The sequence below is a fragment of the Myotis brandtii genome, unplaced genomic scaffold (assembly GCF_000412655.1).
Source record: "Myotis brandtii unplaced genomic scaffold, ASM41265v1 scaffold120, whole genome shotgun sequence".
Lineage (NCBI taxonomy): Eukaryota > Metazoa > Chordata > Mammalia > Chiroptera > Vespertilionidae > Myotis > Myotis brandtii.
The window spans coordinates 192,140-206,041 of NW_005354174.1; the positions used below are offsets into that span (position 1 = coordinate 192,140).

The window sequence follows — 13,902 nt, forward strand, 5'->3', positions numbered from 1 at the left end:
GTTGTTTTTATTATCATTTATCATCAGATAAGCAAAACAGTGCCTATTTAGAACAGGATAAAGGGAAAGTTGTCCACCAGTACTGATCTGAGAACCCAAATTGAGATCTTAAATCCACATTGTCAGTAACCATTATTAAAAAAGACTGTCCTGACTTCAGTAAATGTGAAAGCAATTCAAAGTAGTTAAAAATATGGCAATAATAATATTGTTAATGAGCCTCATATTAAATATACGTAGTCCCTGTTAGAGAAGGTTTATTACAAGAGTGATTCTCACATTTAACAGTAAAAAGCCATAGTGATGTTAGTATTCTTTAGAGCTAAAGAAAATATAGTCCTCAATCAAGATTTCCTTTCTTAAATTGACTGTTGAGTTGTTTGACTCAGCACTTTATGGTGTCCCAATTTTGAGGCTTTTCACAAGAAAATATCACCTTGGCAATGTGTTTAATGTTCTTGTTGTCATAATTTTCACTAGAGGCCTGGTGCACGAAATTCATACACTTGGGGGAGGGTCCCTCAGCCCGGCCTGCACCCTCTTGCAGTCTGGGAGCCCTCGGGGGATGTCTGACTGTCAGCTTAGGTGGGCCTAAGCCGACATTCGGACATCCTTAGCTCTGCTGCGGAAGCCCAGCTTCTGGCTGAGCGATGCTCCTCTTGTGGGAGCGTACTGACCACCAGGGGGCAGCTCCTGCATTGAGTGTCTTCCCCCTGGTGGTCACTGCGCATCATAGTGACCAGTTGTTCCACCGTTTGGTCAATTTGCATATTAGCCTTTTATTATATAGGATCCTTCACATGGTTACTTTACTGAAAAGTGAACTATTCAAAATGTATGGGTTAGACCTGCTATTTCAAAAATTATAAGTATGTATCATACATTGTTTCTTACTGACATAATGAATTTTAATCAGAGTCTATGTCTGCCCAAAATGTGTTCAGCAGCATTTGGTGGGTTTTCATATTTCTGGTATATATTAGTTTGAAAGCATATTATCCAGATAAACAGATCACTTGAGTTTCAAAAGTAATCACCACTTTGATGTAAATTATTAGTGGTCACGGGGAAAAATTAGTACTAACTTAATAAAAGAAGAAAAGAAATTTTAACTTTTATATTTTTCTCTTTTTGAGTCAAATGTAAAATAGCTATAAATCTCTTTTTAAAAAAACAAAAAAATTGTGTAGTAATAGACATCAAAGTGTTTTGCATTCATTATAAAATTCCATTTGACTGTTAATTACATGTTATTTCTTGTTCATGTGTACTATTCATGTTTCAGTATATTCTTTTGGAATTGTACTACATCTTAATTTCTTTCTCCCTTTTGATTTTCATTTCTGTGTGTTTCGTTACCATTTTCCATTTTGCAGATTATCCCACATCATCTCATTCTAAAACTGTCTCCCCATCACCTGCCTTTCTTGATGAAGAAGAATTCAGTGACTTTATGCAGGGGCCTGTTGAACTTCCCACATGTGGGCCTTCTTCCACTTCCCAGCCTTTTCAGTCTTTCCATCCCACCACCCCACTTGGCCAGTTGCATACACAGAAGGCTGGAGCACAGCCTCTCCCTCCAGGTCAGATTCCAGTGTCTTTTGCCTTACATGGTGTCCCTGGACAAATTCCTTATTTCTCTACTGCTTCAGCCTCATACAATGTACAGAGAGCAGGTAACTCTTAGCATATTAATGAAAGTATTTTTAAGATAATCTAGGCTTATTTCTTTCTTTTATATAAGTTGAATAATACAGTGATGTTGGCAAAGAAACATGTACCTGAATATATGAGTACTATTGAAATCGTCAAAATAAGAATCTAGATTTTTTAATTCTGGGGGCCTCACTTTCCAGAAAAGTGATTTAAAACTTTTGCTCTTAAATTAGGCACTATTTAAACCACCTTAGAATTTTAAGAACAAACCGATTTCTTCATAAGATTACTCTTATTTGGGAAAATCACTAATATCATTTTCTTAAGAGTAATGAGCCAGGGAAAGCTGCTTTAGAAAGTGCTCTAATTCAGTTTCTTCATTTGCTGTCCTCGGGCAAATCTTTTAACACTTGTGAAATAATGGGGGTTGGGACAGTTATACACCATGGCGTGAGACATAGAGTAGTGCTGAGAGGGATCTTAGCTGAGATGTACTGAGTCCACACTTTGTCACTTAACAGAGGAGAAACAGACCCAGAGGTGATGTTACTGGCCAGGGGTCTCACCAGTGGTTAGTGGAAGTGTCCATATCGTGTGTAGGTCACCAGACTTCCAAGGTAGTACTACTCCTTCCACTATACCGTTCTATCTGCTGCCTCAGAGAATGCTTGAGAATCAAAGTAGATTTAAAATCTAAGTCTCTCAATTTCTATACAATTGTGTAGTGATCGAATTATTTAGAAATTTACATTGTATGTGGCAGGATCTTCCCTTAAGAATCTGGGGATGGAAATGAATGATTGAAAAAATTAGAAATTTGCAGTTATATACAAATAATCCTTCATGCTGTTTGTTTAGGCCCTTCTTTGGAGGAGAAGCTCCTAGTAGCTTGTGATATAAGTACATCTGAGCAGGAACAAATTAAATTAAATACTTCTGAGGTTGGGCACAGAGCCCAAGGCCCAGGTTCCAGTAAGAACCATCTTAGTTTAACGGCCAATATCAGGGGTGCTGTGGATGGACGTGTAAGTGGTACCACTACTGCAGAGGCAAAAAAGACTTCAGACCAAAACCTGCCCATTGAAGAGAGTGGTGAGCTCATGAAATATTTAGCAAAAAGTTTATTTAACCAAATGCTGCTCAAATGCTAACACCTTAAGCATTAATCTTAAAATGAATGTTGCTTGATTTTGCTAATCAAAATTTTGCTTAAAATATGTTTAATGCATTTCTTTCTCCAATTAACCCCTACGATTTTGCTCTGAATTCTTTCAATATACTGTTACTCCTTTTAAAAATTTTAAATCAGAATCATTCCTGAAATTTCTTTTATAAAAACTCTTCATTCTCCTTCTTGCACTTTGTGGTGTTCTATAAAGGTTGAAAGGTTAAAATTTAACTGGAAAAGTCACCAATGAGAATATAGTTTTGCTTCTATGAAGTAAATCAGACACACTGCTCCCTAAAAGGTCAAATTTTTACAAACTCAGCTTGCAGAGATGAATTAGAATGTGGGCAACCCAGGAGGTAAACTTTTGGAGGGTATTTCACTGGACAAAATAAACAAAAATCCTATGCATCTAAGGCAGCAGTGTCATGTTCAGGTAAAAAATACAGGCTTTGTAAAGAAACATAAAAAGCTGTAAAGCTTAGGCAACCACATTTTTTTTTTAACATATAAAAATTTAAACCACTGATTTTTGTGTGTTTTTTTCCCTTTAATTTGTAATACACGTGAAATGGTGCAAGCCTCATATGATTCAGAATATTGATTTGGTATATCTTAGGTTTCTTTTTCAATAGACTCTTTAGGACATAGTTAATGTGTTAGGAGTTGTTTAGAAACCAAATATTTTAGTTGTATTGGTGACTTTTTTTTTTAGTGTCTCCAGCCTGTGCTCTTTTTATAAAAAAACTATGACTCTATGTGATTCCCCCATCTTCTTCATGGACTGTTATATAGATTAGGTAATGTTCCTTATCTTCTAGGTGTAGGTGTATTTCCCTCACAAGATCCTGTTCAGCCCAGAATGCCTCCTTGGATTTACAATGAAAGTTTGGTTCCAGGTAATAAAAGCTTCTTTGTCCAGGATTCCCATCTGGATATTTTGCTTTAAATGTTGTAAATGTAACTGTAAGTAGTTACTGTTGTGGTTACAAAGTATGCAGAAGGAATTGTAACTTTTTTCTTATTTTTTTTCTGAAAGACTTCAGAAAATTAAATAGATCTAATGTTTCTTAAGGCTGCTTTATATATGAAGTAACTATATATCTGAAGGAGAAATGTTTTGCTTATGTTTTATTGACCATCATATACTTTTAATTCTAAAAACTTTTTGATTTATCATGCTCTAGAAGAAGTGATCAAACATTTATTTTATAGATTATTAATAACTATAAAGAATAGTACTAATATGTGTGATGCAATTTTCTGAATTCTTGGTGATTAGTTTATATTTAAAAAAATATTCCTATGACATTTTTATCGTGTGGTAGTATCTGAAATAAAAAGACCAAGTGGCATCTTTTTCTACACTAGAAGATGTTTACTTTTTTCTTTAAAATGTTATTACTGTTGAGCCAAAAAAGAAATTTACTAAAGTGCACATTTTGTGATACTATTCAGTTGATACAAAGAATAGGTCTGTTTAAGCCATGGTTGATGTGCATAATGACTATTATAGCAGAATGTTAATCAAGCTTAATAAATTGTAACTTATTAAATTTGTTCTACTTTGCCAACCCCTTGTAAACTAAAAGGTAGCTTTCATCAGATCTTTAGTGTTGTAGAATGGTTATAGATTGAAGTTGTTATACACTTGATTAAATAAAACTCATGCAAGATCCTGATAGCTGAACTTCTTTTTACATCATAATCACAAATTGAAAGGCTAATTTCCCAAACCAAATGGTACTTTAGTTGTACATAAAAACAATAGGTTTTCTTCCACCTGCCCATTAGACAGTTTGCATCTTTTCCTCTCCGTCTTCAAGCCAAACAAACAAACAAAATTTGGACTTGGTATATTTTGGAGTTACATCCATTTTCTGCCAGCTTGTTTTCTTCCTTTCTCCTTCTTCCAAACATACATGTACACATAATTTCTTAGCCAAAGTATGTGTTGTCATGGCTGGGCTATTAATCTGCAACCCATAGTTAAATCATAGATGTAAAATTTTTGCTTTAAACATTTTTCCCTATCTACCTTAGCCCTATCCACTTTCATCCCCCAAAACTCCTCCAACGAGGGTTGCCAGATTTAGCAAATAGGCATACAGAACATCCAGTTAAATTTGAATTTCAAATAAACAGTAAAGAATTATTTAGTATACGGTAAGTATGTCCCATGCAATATTGGTATCCTGTATGTTTTATGTCAACCCTTTCTCAAACAGCCTTTCTCACTTTGTCCTTTGGAAACCCTGTTTTATTGTGGAAATGTCCCCAAATAGTCCCTTTCTTTTTTCTGCTTCCTTGCCTTAACTAAAACTGTATTTTTCTCTGACGGCTATATTCCATAGCACCTTACCCATTGATGTTTTTTCTCACTGCCTCTAATTCATCGGGACAGGGAAAAGGTGGTATTGGTATAATTCCCCCTTCCAACCGCTGTTTTCAAACTATTCCCACCATCATTATTCTACAACTTCTCTTTTAAAGTCCACCTCCATTTATTGTTGTTATTACCTTCTACTAAATTATAAGACATTTTCTTACCCTTAGTCCCAAATCTTCATCTTTAGGACCAAGCTCCAACCTCTCTTCTAAGCACCAGACCTTAATTATCTGCTGGATATTTCCACTTGAATATCTTTACAGCGGTTCAAACCCTGACATGGCTTTAGTTCTATTAAAGCAGTTTGACTTAAGATGAGTCTCCTATAAGCTACATTGACAACAAAAAAGATCAATCAGTGGTAATATATTTACGTTTGTAATCTGGTCTTTCCTTTAATAGATGTCTATAAGAAAATCTTAGAAACCACCATGACTCCAACTGGAATAGATACTGCAAAACTTTATCCCATTCTGATGTCATCTGGACTTCCCAGGGAAACTCTTGGACAGATATGGGCCTTAGCTAATCGAACTACACCTGGCAAACTTACTAAAGAAGAACTTTATACTGTTCTCGCCATGATAGCAGTAACACAGGTAGACATTGTTTAAGTTAGATCAAATAATTTTTCAATATAAATTGGAAGAATATGAATCCTTTGTGATTACAACCTCGTAGCATTCTTTGTACATTAAAATTTAAATTATTTTCAAGATATAGTACTTCAAAAAATGTATAGTTTATATGAAGCACATACTAGAAAAATATTCCTTTGTTTAAAAACTATTTAATATATTAACATCTTCTGACCTATCTCTCTTTTGAACTTGAAAGTTAATAATAGATGAAGTTTCTCTCTGTCCTTTGAAGTGCTTGTTTAAAATTCCTTAGATATAAAGTAGTTTCCATCTGATAGTAATTTCTCTTATATTACAAAGCCATTTATAACATATCTAATCCTGATTTGATTATAGTAAACTAACCAGACTTGTCAGAGAGTGAAAATGTCAGAATTGATACATGTTGGCCATTTCTTTGCTAAATATTAGATTTGCATTAACCTTATAATTTATTTTCTTGTATCAAATTCATGAGTTTTGGGAGAGTTAGGAGTGGAATCATACCAATGCTACAGATTTTACATTTTGGTCTGTCTTTGCCAGATTTAGGTTGTATGTGGTTTATAATCCGCTAAAATGTTTTCATTTTCTTCCTGTGTAGAGGGGTGTTCCTGCCATGAGTCCTGATGCTTTAAACCAGTTTCCAGCGGCTCCTGTTCCAACTTTAAGTGGCTTTCCTATGACTTTGCCTACTGCAGTGAGTCAGCCAACTGGAATGCCTTCAGGTCCTGCAGGCTCCATGCCCCTCAACCTTGGGCAGCCAGTCATGGGCATTAACCTTGTTGGGCCAGCCCAGGCTTCCAGTGGCTTCATGCCAACTTACCCTGCAAATCAGGTAAATGGAGAAACTGCATATTCCCAATAACCTCTGAAAGGAATCTGGGCAATGTTTTTTTCCAGAGATGCAGAGAGGATTGATGGATTATGATGGACTCTGGAGGTGAAGATTAAACAAAACAATACAAAATTTAAGTTATCATTATTTAAAAAACATGAAGCAATTCGTTAAGCCTTAAGATACTTGAATTTTGGCTAAAAGTTTATAGTTCTTTATACCATATACTTTTTTTTTTATACCATATACATTTTAAACCTCAAGCCTAATAAAGTTAACTAAATTCTTAGGCTGTTAAACCTGAAATTAAAATAATTCAGTTTATTTTTCATTTCTCAGATTAGTAAGAAATTTAAAAACAATATTTAGTATAAGTAAAAATGTAGGGGAAAGCCCTAACTGGTTTGGCTCAGTGAATAGAGCGTCGGCCTGCGGACTGAAGGGTCCCAGGTTCAATTCTGGTCAGGGGCATGTACCTTGGTTGCGGGCACATCCCCAGTAGGGGGTGTGCAGGAGGCAGCTGATCAATGTTTCTCTCTCATTGATGTTTCTAACTCTCTATCCCTCTCCCTTCCTCTCTGTAAAAAATCAATAAAATATTTTTTTAAATGTAGGGAAAAGGGACTATTGATACAGTCTTTTTGGCATGTGGGTTTGTTAATAGCTCCCAAGTTTCTAAATGTCTGTATCTTCTGACCTACACAGTCTTGCTGTTAGGAATCTATCTCACAGAAAGAGTAACTCAAATTAGCACAGATACAAAAATGATATTTGTTATAACATTGTTAGCATAAAAAATTAGAAATGGCTAAATGTCCCTCAGGAAAAGAAAGGTTACATAAATTTTGGTTCATTCATACAGTGGTAAACTGTTTGATCATTAAAATTAATTAAGATAGAACTGTATGTACTGCATTGAAAAGATGTCCATTTCATACAATTACATTTTTTAAAGTGAAGAATATAAGTTCATTTTTTATAAAGCAAATGAACTGTTTATAATAAGCTTATATCACTTTTTAAAATTTACAAACACGTACAGAATGTTTTTTAAAGATGACAGGTTCTTAGTAATCTGTTAAGTGATTTAGCTGTTTAAAAATTATATAGCTGGTTTGGCTCAGTGGATAGAGCGTTGGCCTGTGGACTGAATGATCCCAGGTTTGATTCCAGTCAAGGGCATGTTCTTGGGTTTCGGTCTTGATCCCCAGTAGGGGGCGTGCAGGAGGCAGCCGATCAATGATTCTCTTTCATCGATGTTTCTATCTCTCCTTCCCTTCCTCTCTGAAATCAATAAAAATATATTTTAAAAATTTATATAGTTTATCTTTTTAAATCAGTCTTTTACGACTTGTACATTAGAGTATCTAATTTTTTAGACAAGATTCCTCCCTTAAGCACTGGAGTTGATGTTGTATCTGAAGGGTGTTCTTCTAAAATTAGGTAGTTGTAACTGAATGCACAGATTAAAAAGATAGTCTTTGAGATTGACATTTGGAGATTTGTTATTTACTATTTTACCAGTTTAATGCTCTCTCTTTAAATGTCCTCATAAACCTAGGTGGTAAAACCAGAAGAAGACGACTTCCAAGATTTTCAAGATGCTTCTAAGTCAGGATCCCTTGATGACTCTTTCAGTGATTTCCAAGAGTTGCCTGCTTCTTCAAAATCAAATAATTCCCAGCATGGAAACAGGTACAAAAGAGTTGATTATAGTTAACATTGTATTTAATAGTTGAGAAAGAGACATCCACAATGAGAAACCTAAGTGTAAGTAAGAGAATTAAGACTCTTCACTCTCATGGTTTTTCTGATTAATCTCTCCTTATTCATAGTTTTACTCTTCAAACTTTTGTCCGCATTGTCCACATTAAACTTCATCCCCTACCATTTCTTCCTGGCACACACCTGCTTGGCTATATTTTATTTGCCTGTGCTAAACCTGATTTATTATAGCTGAGTGCATCTGTGCAGTGAGGACTTCATGTTCTTGTGTTATGACCAGGTCTTCAACTGCTGAAAAGTTTTTTAGCCTGGAGCACATCATTTGATATTTTTGCAATAAATATAATGTTGATTTTCTATAGAAATCATAATTCAGAAGATTAAATATGATTATTCACGTCTCATACTTAAGTTGAAATTAATGACTGTTAAGCCTTCGCATTTCTCTTTGTTTGCATAGAGACAATTGCACAAACATATCTCTAATGTTTTATGTGCTAGCTTAACTTTTAGGTACAGTAACTGATTCAGTATGTTCTCAACACCATTCCAACATTTTGAAAAAGTATTTAGATACTTCTTCCACAGAGTGGAACATACCAGAATTTGATTAAGCAGTATGAATTTCTTCAGGGTTTTTTTTTGACACTTGTTTTTGTCAGGATACATATTCCATTTCTCTTATGTTTCTATTTGTGCAATTCCATTCATCTTTTCCCTTTTAATTGATTATCTCTTAGTCAACATTTATTGCATATGCACTGTAACAAGAACTGAGAGATAATAGGCATTATAATTACAAATTAGGGGAAGAATTATTCTGATTTTAGGAATATATCTAACACATGTAAATGACATATAGGAAAAAATATATGAGGGTTGTGACTGCAAAGGACTAGGATTTCCAAGCCCACTACACCAGCATATGTGTTATTAACCTGATAGACACAGAATAATATTTCTTTCTCATTTCTCTTCCTTTGAACAAAGTGTTCTACTGCTATCTGAAACATACCTGAATGACCCAAGGCATCTCAAAGCATCTGCATAAAATTAAATTTATTGTTTTCCTAGATAAAGCTAAATAAAAAATTGTTAACTCATCATTTTCTTCTTTGGTAACTCATGTCACCATATTCAGTCACCAAATCAGAAACATGTTATTTATTTTTGGCTCCCTCCTCTCTCCTTTACCACTATCAACTTTGTCAGCTCCCCTTGTCATGGAAAAGGGCATGTGTGATCTTGCTCATGCCTACTCTCAACTACTGCCGTTTCCCCACAGCTCATACTGCAGCCATGCCAACATGACTTCAGATTCCCCATGCTCTTTCCAGCTTCTGACCTTTTACATTCCATTTCCTTTAATCTGAAATTATTTCCATCGTTAATTCTAATTCCATTTCAGAAATTGATTTAATATAGGAAATTTTTACTAACCTTTTTGGATTAATCACTGCTACCAAGATGAGTTAAGAGCCTCTCTGTCTCCCCTGTCAAGGTGTACCTTATGATATCTGTGCCCTAATTATAATTACTGGGTTACCTGACTGTTTCCTTCAATAGGCTGTAAGTACCTGAAGACAATATTTCATGTCTACATATATAATACTTAGACTATGATTTGTAGTTTATTAAGGTTTGATGGATGATTATATTATATTGTAATGTGAAAGTCATAGACTAAAGTCTATCAAATTGGTGGTTCATTCCTCTGGGAGAAAAAACCTCTCATTAGATGAAATTAAAATTGGGGTGTAGAAAGTTTTAAGATGGTGGCTAGACCTGAGATATGTGGGGTATTAGCAGTTTTGTGTGGCATTATCTCCACATCATAGTTGACTTTCATACACAGCCATTCTTTGCAGATTTTTCTTATTCAGTTCTGATTTGACTTTCCTTGCATGAAAACATTTTGCTCATGTCTAAGAATCCATGATCGTTGTTTACTTATTCATTCAGAAACATTTACTTATCATCTGCTATATGCTAGACATTAGGGTAAGCACTAGAGATAATAAAGAAGCAAAAAACACAGTTGTTGCTCTCAAGAAGCCTAGTTTTATCTGGGTATTTATATTAACTGATAAAACTGTCTTAGAATTAGTCCTTAAATGTGTGTGTGTGCATATATAATGAACTCCCTAGTTTATGATAATCTGTATTCCATATGGTGAGTTTATTCTTAAAGAATATTTGTTAAATCACAATATGAATAGCTAAGCCTAGGTGAGACCACTTTGGGTGGTATTTTTAAGCAGAAAATGGGCATTTTTTTTTTTTTTTTTTGTCAGAGAACATAAAAAGGAAAGGAAAGTGTTAGAAGTAGGCTGGAGTGGAGAGTATTGTTAGTGGGGGAACAGCAGGGGAGGGAATGACATTAGTTAAGGGCTGCACCAACTGTGGGATGACATGATTTATGGCATAATCTGTAAAACATTTTAGAACTAAGAAGTGGCATGATGAAAGTGATTTTTGCTGCTGTGTGTGGGATTAATTCAGCTGCCATGATAATCCTGTTGTGAGATGATGAGAGGTACTCTGGTTTAGAGTTCCAGATACTGAAAAGTGTGTATCTGAGTAATTGGTTGGACTCCATGTTGAACTGGATGTCAAAGTCAAAGGAGAAATGATCCTGAAGCTGGTGTGAAAGGGAATCTGGAAGACAGCAACATCATTCATTTATCCATTCAGAAAAAGCTTTGTGTCTGTCAGGCACTGGGGAGCCTAGTATAATAAACAAGACAAATATAGGGCACTGATGCTAGAATAAGATTAAGGTGTAGAGGTTATGAGTTGCTTAGTTTTATTTTGCTTTTTAAATGGGTGTATTTAGCAGGGTGAGCAAATAAGTAAAATCATCTACCACAGCCATATTGGAGTGATTGTAAAGCATAAATGGAATTTTATTTTGTTTAGTTCAGTCAGCAGTACTTCATTATCCTGAAGATCCTCACTATTTTTTTTTCTAATTCTGAAAATAAATTTTAAAGTAATAATATTAATTAACTGTCACATTTAATAGAAGACTTTAAAAGACCATAGCTAAAGTTACAGGTCATGAAAAACTAATAGAGCATTCAACTTTGTGTTTTATTCCTAAGGCATTAATTTACCTTTATTCCTGTGTAACATTCTGTTCAATGAGTTGTAGTTTAATTACTTATGGAATTTTTAAAAACTCACCTATAACATATAGCTGATGACCTATTTATCAAGATCAAATATGTAGCAGCTGTTTGGTAGTGAATGTGAAATTATAATATTTTATAGCACTAAGCCCTAAAGCACTGTGGATCCCCATTAATGTGTGTGTGCAAGAGCTGGGTTTCTTACTTTGCTTGGAGGCCACTGATAAGAAGATTTAAATGACTGTGGAAAGGTTTTTGCTCCAGGGCAGAGAACTCAATAGAAATCCATTTATATAACTTGCAGTGTGTTATTGAGTGACACAAACTAGTGGTGGAATATAATCATTCATATGTAAAGGTTGTTCTTCCTGGGAGCTGCCTGTGTTTGATAAGAGGGGGAAAAGAAAGCAGTGCTTTTCTAGTATGTGTTAAACTGGTCCAAGAATTGCCCACATAGATACTACTCGTTACACTATTTTTCCATCCAGGGAGAAATGTGTCCACAGGCAAAAGTATCTTTATCTAATTTTGAAGTGATTGTTGTTTTACTACAAAGATAGCTACTGGAACTGCTGATGTTATCCTAGCAAAAAATGCAAATAACTCTATCGCTGCTATCAGATGTGTAAACTGCTGTCAGTAAGCAACGCCAGGAAGCAGCAGCATGATCAAAAGAGGAACAATTTACATCTTGGCTTGAACAGCATTTCATAAATATATTTTTATCTCAACTACTAGAGGCCCAGTGCACGAAATTCGTGCATGGGGGGCGGTCCCCTCAGCCCAGCCTGCACCCTCAACAATCCAGGACCCCTTGGGGGATGTCCGACTGCCAATAGGGCCTAAACCAGCAGTTGGACATCCTTCTCACAATTGTGGACCACTGGCTCCTAATCGCTCACCTGCCTGCCTGCCTGGTCACCCCTCACTGCCCCTCCCGCTGGCCTGATTGCCCTTCACTGCCTCTGCGTGCCAGCCTGATTTCCCCTAACTGCCCCCCTTGCTGGCTGGTCGCCCCCAAGTGCCCCCCGCCCCCGCTGGCCTGGTCACCCCACGCGGCCTGCTGTTTAGTTGTTTGGTCGTCCCTCACTACCCCCCTGCTGGCCTGGTCTTAGGCAGCCATCTTGTGAGGGCATGAGGGTTAATTTGCATATTACCTCTTTATTATATAGGATTCCACCTCTACATTTTGGAGAATAATTAATATTAAGATTCCCATAATTTACTTTAAAATATTGGGTATACTTATTTGGAGCAATTCACTTTTATGGACCTAAAAGTTAAAATTGCAGTAGGTCGTCATTCTATGATAATCTATTTCCAGTGCCATTCCAGTTGTTTTTATGGCTTAAAGATGTGATTAGATGGTCAGTGTGGATCCAAAAATAATCAAGAGGAAAATTATTGGTTGGGTGTTGTTTCAATATATTTTTTCAAGAAGGATGTTTTTAATCATTTGTAGCATATCTATATTTTTAACTTTTAAAGCAGGGAGCCATGTGTTTTAGTTAGGTACCTACTTGCCATTTTAATTCTAAGCTCCTACTGGAGAAGGAAAGGATTTAGTGTTCTAGTCATTAAGCAGTATTTTTTCCCTTTCAGTGCCCCTTTGTTGATACCACTTTCTGGAACTAAAGCATCAGCTTCAATGGATAAATATGCTGTGTTTAAAGGGATTGCAGCTGACAAGTCCTCTGAAAATACTGTCCCATTTGGAGGTAAAAATAGTTTGTGAATTCATAAACCTGTGAATGTAAATCTTTGTTTATAGTGGTGGCCTTTTTAAAAATATATATATTTTATTGATTTCAGAGAGGAAGGGGGGGGAGAGATTGAGAGAGAGAGAGAGAGAGAGAGAGAGAGAGAGAGAGAAACACCAGTGATGAGAAACAATCATTGACCGGCTGTCTCCCGAGCACACCCCCCGCCCCCCCGCCGCCACCCCCACACACAAGAGATTGAGCCCGCAACCCAGGCATGTGCCCTGATCAGGAATCGAACTATGGCCTCCTGGTTCATAGGTCGATGCTCAACCACTGAGCCACGCTGGCCGAGCCTTAGTGGTGGCTTTTTATGGTAAATGTGTAAAACGCCTATACCACGTGTTAAGTATGTTTGGCTAACCCAATCTGCCTTATTTTCTTGAGTTGTGATCTCAAGGTTGCTAACCTACTTGAGTTTCTGTCTTTTTAATCATAGAGTCTGGTGATAAATACAGTGCTTTCAGAGAACTTGAACAGACAGCAGAGAGTAAATCTTCAGGTAAGTTTTGGATTCCTTAAATGAATAAATTGTTTCAATTTCTAATAAAAGATCTTTGAACGTTCTTTTTTTTTTTAATATTTTTTATTGATTTTTTTACAGAGAGGAAGGGA

At 35.9% G+C, this 13,902-nt stretch overlaps 1 protein-coding gene and 2 long non-coding RNA genes across 14 annotated transcripts in view; 1 reads left to right on the plus strand and 2 right to left on the minus strand.

Annotated features, from left to right (window-relative positions):
* The window catches only part of SYNRG (synergin, gamma), a 56,604-nt gene that overhangs the window by 9,753 nt on the left and 32,949 nt on the right, over nucleotides 1-13,902 (plus strand). For 5 of the 12 annotated variants that reach the window (XM_014531349.1, XM_014531358.1, XM_005858522.2 and 2 more), the window contains 8 exons: nucleotides 1,377-1,583; nucleotides 2,515-2,748; nucleotides 3,646-3,723; nucleotides 5,616-5,812; nucleotides 6,438-6,671; nucleotides 8,233-8,366; nucleotides 13,130-13,245; nucleotides 13,727-13,789. In XM_014531349.1, coding sequence (XP_014386835.1) covers nucleotides 1,377-1,583; nucleotides 2,515-2,748; nucleotides 3,646-3,723; nucleotides 5,616-5,812; nucleotides 6,438-6,671; nucleotides 8,233-8,366; nucleotides 13,130-13,245; nucleotides 13,727-13,789 — 1,263 coding nt within the window. Of the gene's footprint in view, nucleotides 1-1,376; nucleotides 1,677-2,514; nucleotides 2,749-3,645; nucleotides 3,724-5,615; nucleotides 5,813-6,437; nucleotides 6,672-8,232; nucleotides 8,367-13,129; nucleotides 13,246-13,726; nucleotides 13,790-13,902 lie in introns of all 12 variants that reach the window. The other 7 variants (XM_005858527.2, XM_005858529.2, XM_014531394.1 and 4 more) reach the window with 3 other exon arrangements.
* LOC106724358 lies at nucleotides 139-8,313 on the minus strand. Its single transcript, XR_001360124.1, has 3 exons — nucleotides 8,229-8,313; nucleotides 1,927-1,932; nucleotides 139-150 (listed from the first exon to the last, which is right to left on the minus strand). It is a non-coding gene; the product is annotated as an uncharacterized LOC106724358 (long non-coding RNA).
* Nucleotides 4,510-5,606, minus strand: LOC106724360. Its single transcript, XR_001360125.1, has 2 exons — nucleotides 5,375-5,606; nucleotides 4,510-4,800 (listed from the first exon to the last, which is right to left on the minus strand). It is a non-coding gene; the product is annotated as an uncharacterized LOC106724360 (long non-coding RNA).